This window comes from Cricetulus griseus, chromosome 4, assembly GCF_003668045.3.
Source record: "Cricetulus griseus strain 17A/GY chromosome 4, alternate assembly CriGri-PICRH-1.0, whole genome shotgun sequence".
NCBI classification, from domain to species: domain Eukaryota; kingdom Metazoa; phylum Chordata; class Mammalia; order Rodentia; family Cricetidae; genus Cricetulus; species Cricetulus griseus.
Window position 1 is genome coordinate 45,371,180 of NC_048597.1, and position 16,248 is coordinate 45,387,427.

General features: G+C 41.8%; 1 protein-coding gene across 4 annotated transcripts in view; it reads left to right on the forward strand.

The window, feature by feature from the left end:
* Positions 1-324: 324 nt before the first annotated feature.
* Slc35a5 (solute carrier family 35 member A5) overlaps positions 325-16,248 on the forward strand; it is a 20,142-nt gene continuing 4,218 nt past the window's right edge. Inside the window, exons 1-7 of one of the 4 annotated variants that reach the window (XM_027412602.2) lie at positions 325-547; positions 1,308-1,492; positions 4,524-4,622; positions 5,693-5,826; positions 9,520-9,587; positions 13,822-14,602; positions 15,921-16,248. The exon at positions 15,921-16,248 is cut by the window's right edge and continues 1,100 nt beyond it. In XM_027412602.2, the coding sequence (XP_027268403.1) occupies positions 1,327-1,492; positions 4,524-4,622; positions 5,693-5,826; positions 9,520-9,587; positions 13,822-14,602; positions 15,921-15,986 (1,314 nt within the window). In that variant the 5' untranslated portion in view covers positions 325-547; positions 1,308-1,326 and the 3' untranslated portion in view covers positions 15,987-16,248. Of the gene's footprint in view, positions 548-588; positions 785-1,307; positions 1,493-4,523; positions 4,623-5,692; positions 5,827-9,519; positions 9,588-13,821; positions 14,603-15,920 lie in introns of those variants that run through there. The other 3 variants (XM_027412601.2, XM_027412600.2, XM_027412603.1) reach the window with 3 other exon arrangements.

Here is a 16,248-nt window from a genome sequence, read left to right on the forward strand (position 1 = left end):
GGCCGGGCCCAGCTGTCACCTGGCCGCGACGGCAGAGGCCCAGCCGGCCGAGCTGGAGGCGGGTGCGCGCGCAGCGCCCTGGCCGGCCCCGAAGCTGTCTTTCGGCCCCTAGCTAGCTGCACTCACACTCCTTCCGGCTTCCCCTTCCTCTTTTCACTCCCTCCCAACAGCGCCGCCGCCACCTGGGCCTCACGTGACCCGAGTCTCCCCCCCCCCCGACACGTGACAGCAAAGGAGCCGCGGGGGCGGGACCCACCGCTCCGCTCTCCGACCCGCCTCCCGGAAGCGCCCGAGTGAGCGCGCTTGCGCAATGTCGCGCGGCCGCCGGCTCTTTCTCCCCCCCCCCCACCCGCTGGCTGGGAGTCGCCTTTGGTTCCAGCCCTGGAGGCCGGCTGGGGAAGGGGATTCTTTTCGCCTTTGTTCCCGGCTCATGCTTTCCCCGCCAATGGGCCCTGAAAGCCTACTGCTGCTACTACGGAGCTAGGCAGTCACTATCTCAGCTCTACGATGTCCGTTCCTCCGCTAGAACCTTCCCTGAGCGACTGAGGTAACCGCGCCCCGCGGGCAGAGCGATGCTGGAGCTTGTGAGGGGCGAGGGTACCGCCCGCTACTGCTATTGCGCATGTGTGGGAGGGTTTCCCTGACAGCGAGGGAAGCCTGGCCGCGGAGGAGGGGTGCTGACCCCACTGGTCTTCTGCACGCTTGCGCCCAGCTGGTCCCTGGTTGGGGCCTTTGTCTGCGGTCCTCATCGGCTCCATGTGCCCATCGTATTTATGCGCTTCCGGCAAGTATTCACCCTGCCTGGAGTTTCGTGTCCACCTGTCATAAAAGGCTCACTGACCCGAGATTAGCCCTCCGTTCCTATCCTGGTTCAGGAAAAGTCAGTAGCCGTGTCTCAGCTATTTGCACTGTTGTCGTTACCGTAAAAGAATCGCTCCCAGTACGCTCCTTTTCTGCTCTCAAGGTAGAGCTGGTTTACTGAGAGTACCCCACCCCACCCCACCCCAAGAAAAAAAGAGATTCCAAAATCCATTCCTTCTGGAGCAAAGTTATTGCGAATAAACTACTTTCCTGCAGCTTCAAACTGTCAGTTGTTTACTTCCTAACTTATTTCCAATCCGGACATCCCCCGTCTGTCTCGAGAATACCCACCCTCCTGTAAGATTTTGTCATTATCGATCGTTTCCTTTCAGTTTCCTCTGTTCCCCTCAGCTTTCTCGGTTCTGCCTTAGTCGTGGCCAGACATCTACAGGTTTCCTTTTCTGTCATGCACAGTCTATACTATTTGCATTGTGCTTAATCCTTAGGTCTGCAACAGGGTTGCTCATGAAGGTGTTCTTTTTAAGACAATTAAAAAACAGTGGAATGGAAAGAAAGTGCTTCAGACGCCCTGGCGTAGGCCCATCAAAGCTGTACACATTCATCCTAGGTGTTGTATTCATTACTTTAAGTTCAAGTCGCATCTTACTGGTAAAATATTCTGCCAATGAAGGTGAGTTGAGATGCGGATGTGCATGGGGTACTTTTAATCACTTGTCTGTGATGCCCTTATGAATAAATTATACATGACACCTTTTAAAGTACTGTGCTTTGTGAGTGAAGTGTGTCTAATTTTTATGCTTTTAACCTTGTGTTCCTTAGCAATATTTTTTTGACAGTGAATGAAATTAGGATCATTCAGGTGCAAAATAAGACACAGTGTATCATAACATCTGATTATTGGTTCACCCAACAAGTATTTCTGGATCTCTAGCAAAATGTACAATTGTAGCTTATTTGGAAATACAATATATTTGTTTAGTTTCCTGTCATTTGTGAGTCATAATTATTTTGTCAGTAGTACAGTAAAAATTAAAAAGTCTGGCTGGGCATTGGTGGTGGCTCCCACCTTTAATCCCAGCACTAGGAAGGCAGAGGCAGGAGGATCACTGTGAGTTTGAGGTCAGCATGGTATACAAAGCTACACAGAAAAACCCTGTTCCTAGGGGGGTGGGGGAAAAAGTTTGGTACATATACACTCAAAAAAATCTATTTTTTTTAATGTAAGGGTCTATGCTAATATTTAATTCCACAAAACTGCATTGGTTATTTCTTAACTATTGACAATTATCAGATCATGACATGGCTTTTAGTGGTCTACTTGGGAAGCCTACATGTGAATGTAAATTTTAACTTCAGTTACTATTTATCTTTCAGGCCCTAGGCTAAGTTTTTGGTTTTGATTTTTCCAGTCAGGGTTTCTCTGTAGGTTTGGAGCCTGTCCTGTAACTCAATCTGTAAACCAGACTGGCCTCCACCTGTCTCTGCCTCACAAGTGCTGGGATTAAAGGTGTGCACCACCACCACCACCACCACCACCACCACCACCACCACCACCACCACACCACCACCATCACCCGACCCTAGGCTAAGTTTTAATATATCTTTCTCTTCAGTTTCTTTCCTCATAGCTCTGAGCAAAGCAAGTTAAGGAAGGAAAGGGTTCTTTTGGCTTACTGTTTGAGAGTAAAGTCCATCATGCCAGGGAGGTCATGGCAGCAGAAGTTTGTAGCAGTTACGTGGCATCCACAGGCATCAGGCAAAAAGAGATAAAACATGCTTGAGGCTAAAGAGATGGCTCAGCAGTAAAGAATGCTGGCTGCTCTTTTCAGAGGATGTAGGTTCAGTTCCCAGCATCCGTATGGCAACTCAGAACTGATTGTACCTGCAGTCCCAGGGAGTTGAAATGTACTCCCCTACTTAAATAACAATACTCTCTTAATAATACTCTCTTAATATTCTTCTGCCACCTAGCTATAATCCTTCAAATAATTTCTTATTCTCCTAGACTCTGGAACTTTAGCCCAAGCAATTTAGTATGACATATGAAGCCCTCAACTGACCTCCATGGTGTACAGATGAACATGTAGACAAAACACCCATTCACATAACATAAAGGAAAAATATTTAAAAATAAAAATATTACATTCAACTTAATTTCACCTCATATCGTGTAAGATCCCAGCCTAGAGAATGCTGCTGCCCACAGTTAAGGTCAATCTTCTCACATCAACTAATCTAATCTACATAATCCCCTCATGGGCATGCTCAGAGGCTAATCTAATCTAGAAATTCCTCAGGGGTATGAGCAAAAAGAGATAAAACATGCTTAAGGCTAAAGAGATGGCTCTTTAAAGAGACCCAGTCCCTACAGACTTCCTTGTGTAATATTTTAGTTGACTGGTTTGTATGTCATGATAAAGATTATGAAAAGTATCTGTTGAGGGTAGCAATATGATTTAATCCTACCTTTGTACAGAGAAAAGGGGGGGGTATTTGAACTAGGCTTTGAATGGTGAGCATACTTGAACAAGCAAATACTTAAATTCAGGTGGGCATTTATTAAATGCCACGTATAAGACAGTGACCATTCAACATGTTGAATGTTGAATGTTCAAGACAGTCTGCAGAAAAGAGGGAGAAAGTATCCTGGAGAGAGAAGTTTAAGTTGGCACCCACCAACCCCAGTGTTGGTCAAGTTTTAATATGAATAAAAGAAGCAGCCAAATGTTTGCAAAGTGGGGGGCAATGCATTCCTTAAAGTAGTTAATAAAGTTTCCATTTGTCCTTGCCTCTAATATAAAGCAAGTTGTTGTTAAGCATTTAGAAAAGACAAGTAATAACTAAGACCAAGGCATGCTTACCAAACCTCATTCTTAACTCAGTTGACCTATTTCCTAGGCTATACTTTTTGATTCATTAATGGGTGTCTGTGACCCAGAGTCACTTCCTCTTAGCTCTAAAAGTAGCAGAGTCCTTTGTCAGATAGCTTTTTTCTTTACCAGAGGCAGGGGAACCATTGTTCCTATATATGCTATGATATGAATCAGGTTGGAAAAATCTTGAGTTAAAGAAGTGCCATAAGCAAGGTATACCGTGATTTTTGTACGGCAAGCAAGTCAGGTTTAATGAATCATAAACTGAGGACTAATTCAGCTGATAATTTTTGATGAGTCAGATACTGAATAGTAATTATCTCTTTAGAAGTCAGTCTCTGCTCCTCTCTGTCTCTCTGTCTGTCTCTCTCTCTCTCTCTCTTTTTTTTTTTTCTCGAGACAGGGTTTATCTGTATGGCTTTGGAGGTTGTCCTGGAACTTGCTCTGCAGACCAGGCTGGCCTTGAACTCACAGAGATCTGCCTGCCTCTGTCTCCCCGAGTGCTGGGATTAATGGTATGAGTCACCAACGCCAGGCTCAGTCTCTGCCTCTTTCCCATGGAGCTTCCTTTGCCCTTGATCTTAACCTCCCAGAATACTTACTCAAAGATTTAGAAAAACTGTACCAGCCAGAAGACAGTTAATGAGTATTAAGTTTAATTTTTAAATTTAAAAATGATTTGCTTGTAACTCTTCATATGAGTGCATGTGTACACGTGTATATATAATGTTTGTAGGGGCATACATGTGAAAAATTTTAAATTATTAATTACATGTAAAAACTTGCAGAATAAACTTGATAGTTTTAAATTTTCCTGTTACATTTCAGAGAACAAGTATGACTATCTCCCTACTACTGTGAACGTATGCTCAGAGCTGATGAAGCTGATTCTCTGTGTATTTGTGTCAGTCTGTGTTATAAAGAAAGGTAATTATTAAGATACTTACATTTATTAAATCACACTGTCAAAAATCATTGGAACTGGCATAACATTTATATCATTTACGTTAGTCCAAGAATAAGTATGTTTTATAGGTAGGGAAACAGGATCAAAGAAAATGCCAATAAAGAGTTGTAAAGGGGAAGTAGATTTTCTATTTATTTCCCAGTGCCCTGCCCGTTGTTCTACCTCATCACTTGTCCCTGGGAATGGTTTCATTCAGTGGGTTTTTATTAATTTTCCATCTCAGTTTCCCAGTTACAGGCTTTGACGCTATCTTTATACTCTTTATTCTTGTGTGAGGTAAACAAAGCTTTTGGAACATTAAAGTACTTGCACAGGAAGTCTTTTTCATTCCAAACTGTTTCAGTCTGTGATGAGTTTCTAGATAGTTGAGTACATCTCATAATTTCATGGAACTTGTGCATTGCTTGAAGGGCTTAAATTTAAACTGCTCTTTTCCTTCCTACCTTCCTTCCTTCCTTCCTTCCTTCCTTCCTTCCTTCCTTTCTTTCCATTTTATCTCTATTACAGTATGCCTTCCTAAGTCTTTGGAAGTCTGGAGCTGCAATAATAACTAAAATGAGGATTTGTAAAAGTTAGCCATCTCATAGTCCATGCATATAAATTTTCACTTATTAGTTCCCTTCTCTGATCACCCCTTGAGGGGAAACTGAAAACATAAAGGCTTCATTGTTCTGATCTACTCACTCTGACCTGTTCTCTTGGTTGTACCAGCAGAGAAGTGAAGAAACAAGTCTGTTTGGAGTCACCTTAAGTGATACTTGTGTTCTGAATTAGTAGCAATTATGATTCTCTTTTACTAAGGGTCTGGCTGGTTGCTCTTTGACACACAGGTAGGAAAAGAAAGAGATACTAATAAATGCCAAATTATCTTTTACTTCTGTAGGCTTATAATCATTTAGCAATTTAATTAAGCCCATTTTTAAAGAATTGTACTAGTAATCAAGTTTAGAGTAGTTTCATTGAAAACAAACATTCTCAATAAAGATGATTTGTTTACTGCTTTGTATGATTCATGTATTTCTTTCTTCAGAGGATCATCAAAGTAGACATTTGAGATGTACTTCCTGGAAGGAATTCTCAAGTTTCATGAAGTGGTCCATTCCTGCCTTTCTCTACTTCCTGGATAACTTGATTGTCTTCTATGTCCTTTCCTATCTTCAGCCTGTAAGTAAAACTGTAACAGAGGAAGTGCCATTGAGAAGACACAGCGATGAGTCTCCAAACTGACTTCCTTTTTCTCATTTTCCCTGGCCTTCCCCACAGTTTTCTAGAACCATCTGGTCTATGCCAGATCTTCACATTGTTAATAATTCCTTTACTGGCTACTGGGGGGACTTGCTCCCAGGCACAAGGGCTCAGAAACCACCTTGATTTGTGTAAAGGATCAGTCTACCTTTTGTTTGAGCTGTCTCGTGACCATTCAAGACCTCTGCTGAGATTTCCAGTATTAATTCAAAAAAATAACATGGTTAATAGACCTCACTTTGCTTTATCTATTTTAATGTAGTTTATTCATTTACTACTTGTATGTATTATATCCATATTTACTATATGACTTTTATTTTTTGTTACATTTATGTATGTGTTTGTGCGTATGTATACGTACATGCCATAGCACAGAAGTGGAGGTCAGAGAACACCTTGTAGAGATGTTGGTTCTCTCCTTCCACTATATGGTCCCAAGATCAAACTCAGGTCATCAGACCTGGATCTAAGCACCTTTACCCACTGAGCCGTTGTATTGGCCCCTTTTTGTGTCAGTCTTATCTACAGATTCCTCACGAGTATGGAACTATATAAATTCAACTGATAATACTAGGAATTCACATCTGATACATTTTTTTTAACAATTTGGAAAGACATTGGTAATCACAATTACCTCAATCACAATCCTAGGCTTGGGTGCTAACTCATGCCTTCAATCCTAGCACCCTGGAGGCAGAGACAGGCAGATCTCTGAAACTTTGAGGCCAGTCTAGTTTACATAGTGAGTTCCAGGGCAGCCAGGGCTTAAAAAAAAAAAAAAATCTGCTTTCTCTTTTACTTGTAGTCAGTTTGGATTCCACTGCTCCCCTCCCCCAATTTTTTTTAAGGTGAGGGTTTTTATTGCCTATGTTGTGTTTTAAGTTTTTTTAAAAAATAATAAAATTAAACACTTTAATTATAAATAGTATTTTTATTGGCACTGATCCTTTACATGAAACCTCCCAGATCTACTTTAGAAATGGGTAATAGGGAGGGAGCAATAACATATAGGAGGAACAAGAGCTTGGCACTTTCTCACTTATGGTAGGTAATCTTTGTAACTGGGAATGCCCTGTCTGTTCTCAGTTTAAATTTATTCTACCCATAAAACATAAGAAAAAAATGCTAAACCAGCTCAAAGGCAGGTGCTTAGGCCAACTGAACACCTGAGTTCCTGTCAGGTTTGTGATTTGTAATGATAGTAAGTGTTTGGTTCCTGTAACATGCCTTCTCCTAAATTCTTTCCACTTTTTCAGATATTCCTACCACAACAGCATGATTATTAACATTCAATAATAAATATTACTTCTATTTTAGTTGAAACCAACAGACTAGCTATACATTTATACCCTTCCTCCCAGTATTAAGCAAAATTGAAACTTCCTTATTTTTCTTCCCTATTTACTGTTTGAGTCTTCCTGATCAGCTGCAACAACAAATATTATGAAACAAATTCTGTTTTACTCTATGTATTACTTGCCTAGTTCTACTTAAGGAATTAAGTAAAGGTACATAGAAGTTTTAGGACAAAGAATTATTAGCTTTATTCTCTAGTATTAACATGGGAAGTGTGTTCAGAATCTGTCCAATCAGCCAGACTTATTAGTTATGTGTGTTTATCTTGCTCTTAATGTGATCTCTCAGGGCCACTTTCCTCATCATCCCTTCCTCTGCTCTTAGCCTGAAGCTCACAAGCATTTGTGTTACAGTGAGGTACTCTGAGAAAATAAATTCAGTCTCCCACACAGACAAATAATCTGTGACTGGGAAGATAGAAACATTGATTACCCTGATCCAATCATCAGACATTATGTATATGTTGTAAATTGCTACTTTTTATGACCAGTGAACATATATGATTGTGTGTCTAATTCTTACTAGAAAATTCAATGGAAAAAACATTATATTCTTAGAATTACTACTGGTTTTACTCAATTTCACTTTTTTTCTTTAACTGAATTATAGCTGTGTTTGCTGTTAGTGGTTGTATAAAACTTGATAGTTTCAGTTGTTTGTTAATTTGATTTCTCAGTGCACAGTTTCACCATGTCTCACACTAAACAGGAGCTAAAAATCCTCGTCTAGTGTTAGCTTTCCCAGTACAAAAACCACAGCCAGATGACAGCATACCTGGTTTCTCTGGATATTCACCCTAACGTGATAGCAAGAAGTAAACAAAAGTGAATTGTATCACATGATTGTTGTCTAAAAAAAATTTTAGCATCGCTGTAATTTAAGAAAAGTGGCTCTTGAGAGAAAGATGCCATGTGACAAGGTTCAAGCAGAGGGTTTTTTAACTAGGAAAAGGGATCATAAAAAGGGAGAAAGGGAAGGGGGGGACCAGCCTCCAGAGACAGGAGCAACAGTAGAAAGGAGAGAGGGAGGGAGGGAGGGAGGGAGGGAGGGAGGGAGGGAGGGAGGGAGGGAGGGAGGGAGATGGGAAGTGGGCAGGGCCTTTTTAAAAGGGAACATAGTGACTATGCACAGATGGTGCTTTTAGTGGCTGCAGCTGAGAGCGTATCCTGTCAGAACCTCAAGGATAGGCCAGTACAGATGCCTGAATACTAACAAGTACTGCCAGATCCAGTATAGGGAACAATGGTAGAATTTCATGTATTCTGAGAAATACGTGTGTGTGTGTGTGTGTGTGTGTGTGTGTGTGTGTGTGTGTGTTGTGTTCAATTTAAACCAAAATATAACTTCACAAAAACAAACTGCTGTAAAAACTAGGCAGTACGTTTCTAAGTGTTTAGAGTAATTCAAATCAATTCAGAGGACTATCTAATATGGACTATGTTTCAGGTCATGTCATTTCAACTGGAAAACTGATTCAGTGTCTAAAATAACAAAAATGGTTGAAGATGTGCCTGTATTTTCTTACCATATGACTTAGTTAGGGTTTCTGTTGCTGTGAAAAGACACCGGTAACCGTGGCAACTCTTATAAAGGAAACATTTAATTGGAGTGGCTAGCTTACAGTTTCAGAGGGTTAGCCCATTATCATGACGGGGAGCATGGCATCATGCAGGCAGACATAGTGCTGGAGACGTAGCTAAGAGTTCAACATCTTGTAGGCCATGGGAAGTTGACTGAGACACTTGGCAGTATCCTGAGTATAGGAAATCTCAAAGCCTGCCTCCACAGTGACACAGTTCCTCCAGCAAGGCTACAATCACTCCCACAAAGCCACATCTCCTAATAGGGCCACTTCCTATGAGATTATGGGGGCCAATTATGTTAAACTACCACACCATATAACTAGGCCTAACATTTTCCCTTCTCTTTGCCTATAAAGCCAATACTGAATAGCTGTAAGAGGCTGTAGTAAGGTGGTGAGGTGGTGAGGTGCTTCCCATAGGTCATTTATGTAGGCATAAACTGCATAAGACAAAACTTAAACATATATTGCCCAGTCCTGACAATAACTTGCTCATATCTGCATACATTTAGCAAGCAATAAAAATGGAATTGAATCCCCCAGTGAAACAGCTGCCCTAATAACCCCCTGCTTTGTGACTAAAAGGCTTTTTGTGTCAGGTGAACTGGCAAGCTGGGACGTTCTGAGGTCAGTGCTTTGCCTGGATTGTAATTCTAGCTTCTCTTTCTTTCTAGGCCATGGCTGTTATCTTCTCAAATTTTAGCATTATAACAACAGCTCTTCTATTCAGGATAGTGCTGAGGTAAGTCATTCAGTGCTGAAGCCTACATCATCCTTTAATATGGGCCAGTTTGGGTAGATAATTTACCCAGAATGCTAAGCCCTCAAAACCTCTAGGCCTAGATTTTATTTCTAATTAGCCTTGTGTATTAGATCCCTTGTTTATCCAATGTGAAAAGCAACTGTAGGGGATGTTTAAATCCTCTGCCATAAGGTATATGTAATATCTTGAACTTTTCAAAAGTAAGCTATTTGATTACTATTTGATTACTATTTTCAATTTTAGTGTTTTTTTAAAAAAATGCTTGTTCTGTAACAAGATCTTACTTTGTACCCCAGGATAAGCTTGAATTCATGATTCCTCTGCTTCAGCCTCCTAAATGCTAGGATTATTAGCCACACATAATCTGCCAGGGGCTGCACCCTTAAAGGATACTAATTCTCCCTCTCCTAGCAGCTGTCAGTTATTAACAGTTCCTTATGTGGGATGGGACTTCATACTGGAATATTTTTCTGGCTTGAGCATGCATAGATCCTCTGTATGCTATCACAATTGCTGTGAGTTCCTATGTGCAGTTGCCCTGCTGTGTCCAGAAAACACTGCTTCCCTGAAATGATCTACCACCTCTGGTTCTCAAATTCTTTCTGCTACCTCTGCCCCTGTCAGCCCTAAACCTTGGGAGGAAATATTGTGGTATAAGTGTCACATTTAGAACTGAGCATTCCACAGGCAATCTCTTATTCTCTGAACTTTGACCACTTGTGAGTCTTTGTGTTAATCACCATCTAGTGCAGAGAACCACTTCTCTAATGAGGGTTCAGAGAGACAATAATCTAGTGGGGCTGGGTGATGATCCGTCATTAGGAGTCAGGTTAGTCTTGAGCCCGTGTAACAACAGGTTCTCCTCCAGGGCCTATGACCTTTCTAGCCACAGGTTCTCAACACTAACAACAGTGTCAGGTATGGGTCTCAAGCTGGGGAATGGGCCTTCAGTCCAATCAGAAGAGGCTGTGACCTCGGTGACATTTGTGCCACTACTGTATCAGTGAGCATGTGTTGTCAAGCTGATAGTTACTGTATTTCTAACGGTTCACAGCTGGGTAAGGTTGACGATAACTTTCTTTCTCTGACAGCATGCACAACACCTTCGAGCACTATGGAAGCTAGCCAGTATAAAGCTTGCATGGTGGTCAGGAACGAGCACAGAGCCTTGGGAGGGGATGAAAGGGGGCTCAAGGAAGAAAAGATAGAACACAGAGTTAAAGATGAATAATGGAACAGAAAGGGTTAAGTGGGGCAGAGAATTGGAGGACCTGTTAGAGGAGTGACTATGGGGCAGGATAACAAACACCAAAGACCTTTCAAGAAAGTCATTTGGAAACTACTGTAGAAGCTTCCTGAAATATAGACCTATAAGCAAATAAATGAGTCTAGATAGGGTTACTCTGCATTGTGACAGTACCCCCACTAGATACTCCATGCTATCAAAAAGGCAAGTGCCAGGAATGGGTTATCTCTTTTGAGTTCTTGGCCAGTGATAACCTCTGTTTTTTGATTAATGTGGGAGTGGCAGGGCCCAGCTCACTGCCAGCAAGGCTACTCTTTGGCAGGTGGTCCTGGATGGTAGCAAGCCCTGGAGAACAAGCCAGTAAGCAGTCTTCCTCCATGGTCTCTCTCTAGCCGCTGCCTCTAGCTTCCTGCCTGTCTAAGTTCCCTCCTGGGCTTCCCTCAGTGAGGAACTATGATTATGTAAGACAAATAAACCCATCCCTCCCCAACTTCCTTTTGGTTTCTGTGTTTATCATAGCATAGAAAGCAAAGGAGCACATCCCCCAGCCATTACAGGCGTTGCCAGTGCTCGATTATCCCTCCAGAACTTGAGTAAGACTACTGCTGAATACACCATGTACTTCCCTCATGGAACATGGAGAAATCAGCCCGTACTCACCAGGAAACTTTGTTTCTTTTCTGCAGGATCCTGTGTAAACCTAATTGGGGGGGGGGTTGGGAAGGGGAGAGGGAGAGAGAGAGGGAGGGAGGAGAATATGATAGATGCAGATGTGCCTGTGTGGTGCCACAGCACTCATGTGGAGATGAGAGGACAACTCTCAGGAATTGTGTGTTTTTCTTTGTCTCCTGCTGTGAGGTCACATAATCAACTCAGGTTGTCAAGCTTGTGTAGCCAGCCAGTTTACTGCCTGAGCATCCTGCTGCCCAGATGTATTCTGTGGAAGTGTAGCCATTAGTTCACAGTGGGAACTGATGGCAGGCATAACGCCCCAAAGCCCTCCTCACTGTTTGCTCTTACCTTAGCATAGTTATGTAGTTGTGTTTGCTTGACTCTGGGAAACAGCACTACTTGGAGATTGAGATTTTAGGGCAAAGAATAAAACTGATCAGTAATATTTTATCTACTAACTATAAGATTCCTCCACTTTCATCAATAAAAAGCTGTAAAAAAAGGTCATTTAAAAAAAAAAAAAAAAAACGCTTACAGCAGGAATCGCCTGCATGCCCTAGGTTCTCTGTACACTCTAATGATAACATTCTTATCACCTCCAGTTCTCACTTTTACACTTCCGCTTTTGCTTAATTTTTCCCATCTTCTCCTGACTACTAGGTTTTCAGACATCGAGGTTTCTTATTTCTTCTCAGGGGTCTTGCAGATTGCCCTAGCCTGAGAGAGAGATACATCTTCTTCTTTGTTGCCTTTGTATAGATGCTTCTCAGCCTTACTTAGCCTCTGCAAGTGCCTCTCCTCAGTATACCCATGTGGATCATGTGTCTCACAGCATTTAGCTCCCTCAGGAGCAGGGGAGGGGAGGGGGTGTCAAATCTTTATCAGTCCAGTTTGCATGTTTTTGTGTTTTGGGTTTTTTGTTTGGTTTGGTTTGGTTTTTCGAGCCTGTCCTGGAACTAGCTCTTGTAGACCAGGCTGAACTCACAGAGATCTGCCTGCCTCTTCCTCCCGAGTGCTGGCATTAAGGGCATGAGCATCACTGCCAGGCCTCAGCTTGCTTGGTTATTACATGTCTTTGAACTGAGTAAATGGACAAGTAGAATAGTACATGTCTTCACAGCTTTACTATCAGGAGGAAGTAAGCTTGGGTAGGCTTTATAAGGGAAATATTACCCAAATATAAATTTTTCTCTTCCTTATTATCCAGTACTTTGTTGTGTGGTGGCTTATTATTAGGCCCTTGACCCAGGAGCATGTATCATGAAGTTCTTTGAGAAAAGTCTAGTATCCCTTGGGAAAATTTATCTACATTGATTACTAAAGCGTATCCATACTGCTTTTTCTCATTCTTGGAAACTGAGCTAAGATCTTCTATCACAGTTTTCTGCTTATCACTGAAGAGCTGAAACTCCAGATCAACTCTTCCCCCAGTCTTAGCTCCTAGAAACTGTGTTGCATGCAACAGGCCTAGGGCCAAAGCTGAACACAAAGGAACTCCAGACTCCCCCCTTCCCCCCCTTGGATCCTGGGGACTGTTTGACTGCAAAAGAAACTCCCCTGTAGTTTCCAAGAAATTCAGTTCTGGAAAATATTGGTACATTGGGCCACCTGCAAGCCATAGAAACCACAGAATGTTCCCTCCCAGCCGACCTGTGAGAATAATGTGTACACAGGTATTACATGCCAAAAACACGACTTTGAAAAATTTCTTGATTGTTTCCCAAATGTCAACCCATCGGGAGCTGACCTGCTCCCCTCATCTCCCCTCCAGCTAATGTAACTCTGCAGTTTTTCCTTTTAAAAAACACAGCAATAGACCAAGAGGACACTCCCTCTGGAGGCTGCTACATCAGCTTGCAGGGTCCCTCCTGCAGTAGGATAGAGCAATCAATAAACGTTGTGCATTTGCATAGGTGGTCTGTCTCCATGGTGGTCTCTTTGGGGATCTTCATTGACTTGGGCACAACAATCACAATAAAAATCACAGTACCAGGGGTCAAAGATAGCTTTGGAAGACAGGAGGCTAGGCTACACGTGCACATACAAAGCAAATCTGTAGGAAGAGAAGTTAAGATTGTCCCTATAGCATTCTGAAAGTGAATAGAGAGATGAGGTTTGAAACATGAGCCAAACAAGTTTACCCTGCACCCGAATTATGGGGAATGCTAGCAACTGGGTGTCGTTTATTAAACCAAGTATTCAGGCTTCTGAATTTTTCTGTAGAACAGTTAACAGGGGGAAAGACGCTGGGAAAAATAGGTGGTAAAATCTTGTTTCTTCCCTCTTTTTGGATAGGCGGCATCTGAACTGGATACAGTGGGCTTCCCTCCTGATTCTGTTTTTGTCTATCGTCGCCCTCACTGCCAGTACCAAAACTTCGCAGCATAACTTGGCAGGACATGGGTTTCATCACGATTCCTTCTTTACCCCATCCAATTCCTGCCTTCATTTTAGAAGAGAATGCTCCCAAAGAGACAATTGTACAACCAGGGAGTGGACTTTCACCGATGTCAACTGGAACACCACAGCCAGAGTTTTTAGTCACATCCGTTTGGGCTTGGGCCACATGCTAATTATAGTTCAGTGCTTTATTTCTTCAATGGCCAATATCTATAATGAGAAGATCCTGAAGGAGGGGCCACAGCTCACCGAGAGCATCTTCATACAGAATAGCAAGCTTTATTTCTTTAGCATTGTTTTTAATGGGCTGACCCTGGTCCTTCAGAGCAGTAACCGTGACCAGATTCAGAACTGTGGGTTTTTTTATGGCCACAATACATTTTCACTGGCCCTTATTTTCGTAACTGCCTTCCAGGGCCTTTCAGTGGCTTTTATCTTGAAATTCTTAGATAACATGTTCCATGTCTTGATGGCCCAGGTGACAACTGTCATCATCACAACAGTGTCTGTCCTAGTCTTTGATTTCAGGCCCTCCCTGGAATTTTTCCTAGAAGCCCCAACAGTCTTCCTCTCCATATTTATTTATAATGCTAGCAAGCCTCAGAATCTAGAGTGTGCGCCTAGGCAAGAAAGGATCCGGGATCTAAGTGGCAATCTTTGGGAGCGTTCCAGTGGGGTAAGTCGGTGTAAATACACTTTCTGTTTATTCTTAAATTTAAAAAAATATTTACTCAAGAAAGAGAATCAGCATCAGTTTATCATAAAAGTGTGTTAGATCTATATAACTTATGCAAGTCATGCAGTGGACTTCTGGAGCTGGCAAGGGCTGTATAAACCATAGTGCCTCAAGGACTTTGTGTGTTAACTATGTAATTGTATCACAGAGAGCTGCAGATCACAGAGGTACTCATTCCTTGTCTCATCCTGTCTCCCCTACATTTATGGTTAGAGAGCAAGCTAACCAGTGAATAGACAGTAGGCAAAAGAATGATAATGGAGCTGTGTGGTCTGACTCCTGCTTCCTTGCTTTTTCCACTGCACAGTGGCTGGGGAGAAGTAGTCAATCTTTTACACTGAATAACTGTGTGAACTGGAACAGCCAGTGCCTTAATCCTCCCTGTAGTTATCTGTTTATTTCACTAAGAAAATGCTTTCTAACAAAAACTTAATCATACAAAATGTATTTGTCATATATTCAAATAAATCACCCAGTTATTCTGAATTTATAATTTGTATTAACACAGAGATGAACAATTTCACATCATGAGCCCATTTTACTCTTAGGAAAATCTGTCATAGAAAATCTCCAGGTGTTGTATCTCTGAGTTACTAGTACAACAGATTTTAATAATAACAAACAACAAAAAAAGACCATGCATCTCAAACTCCTGAGTCAGCAAGAGTGCACACTCAGGCAAGTTCCTTGTTCTTTCTAGTGGGCTGATAATGACTTGCTTGCCTTAATTTTTAAGGAAAATAAAATCATATTAGGTACCAAGAATCCTTTGTGGCATTCACCATCCTTTAATCGCTTCCCCACAAGGCCAGCAGGTGGTGCTCTTGGCCAGAGTTAAATGGACTTCACTTTTAAAACTGTTTAGATTTATATTATTGTACGTGTATGAGTGTTTTGCTTTCACGTATGTATGACATTTTCATGCGTTGTGCCCAGTGCTAAGAAGACATCAGATCCTTGGGGAGCTGGAGTTGCAACGATTGTTAGCCACAGATAGTTGAGACCTACCATGTGGATGCTGGGAACCAAACCAGGTCCTCTGTAAGAGCAATAAGTGCTCTTAACCACTGAGCTGTCTCTCTGCCCTCCCCTTTTGTTTATCTCATGTGCTTCTAACTAGCATTTCGACTCTTATTTGACCAGATTATATTCACAGTTACCTTTGATTTATGTATTTAGTAAGACATTCCATTAGTAATTGTTGAAAGTGAAACATTTCTAATTCAACTGATTATTCATTTCATATGTTTCATTTTAGGATGGAGAGGAGCTGGAAAGACTGACCAAACCCAAGAGTGATGACTCAGATGATGACGCTTTCTAATCATCCCTACTTGGTTGACAGCTCCCACAAACTGTGTGAGCATTTACAGCATCTGTGACAATTGTCTTTTCTGATAAACTGATATTTGAAAACATAATACTCTTTACATGTATCTAACCACTGCATAAACAACTCCATCCAAGACTTAGAACAGCCACAGGGTGGCAGGTTTCTGAGACATGAACATAAGACTATGAATAACCCAGTATTTGAGTCAACAAGACATATTTGCAGATTGTTTTCCTCATCTTCCAGGTTCCAG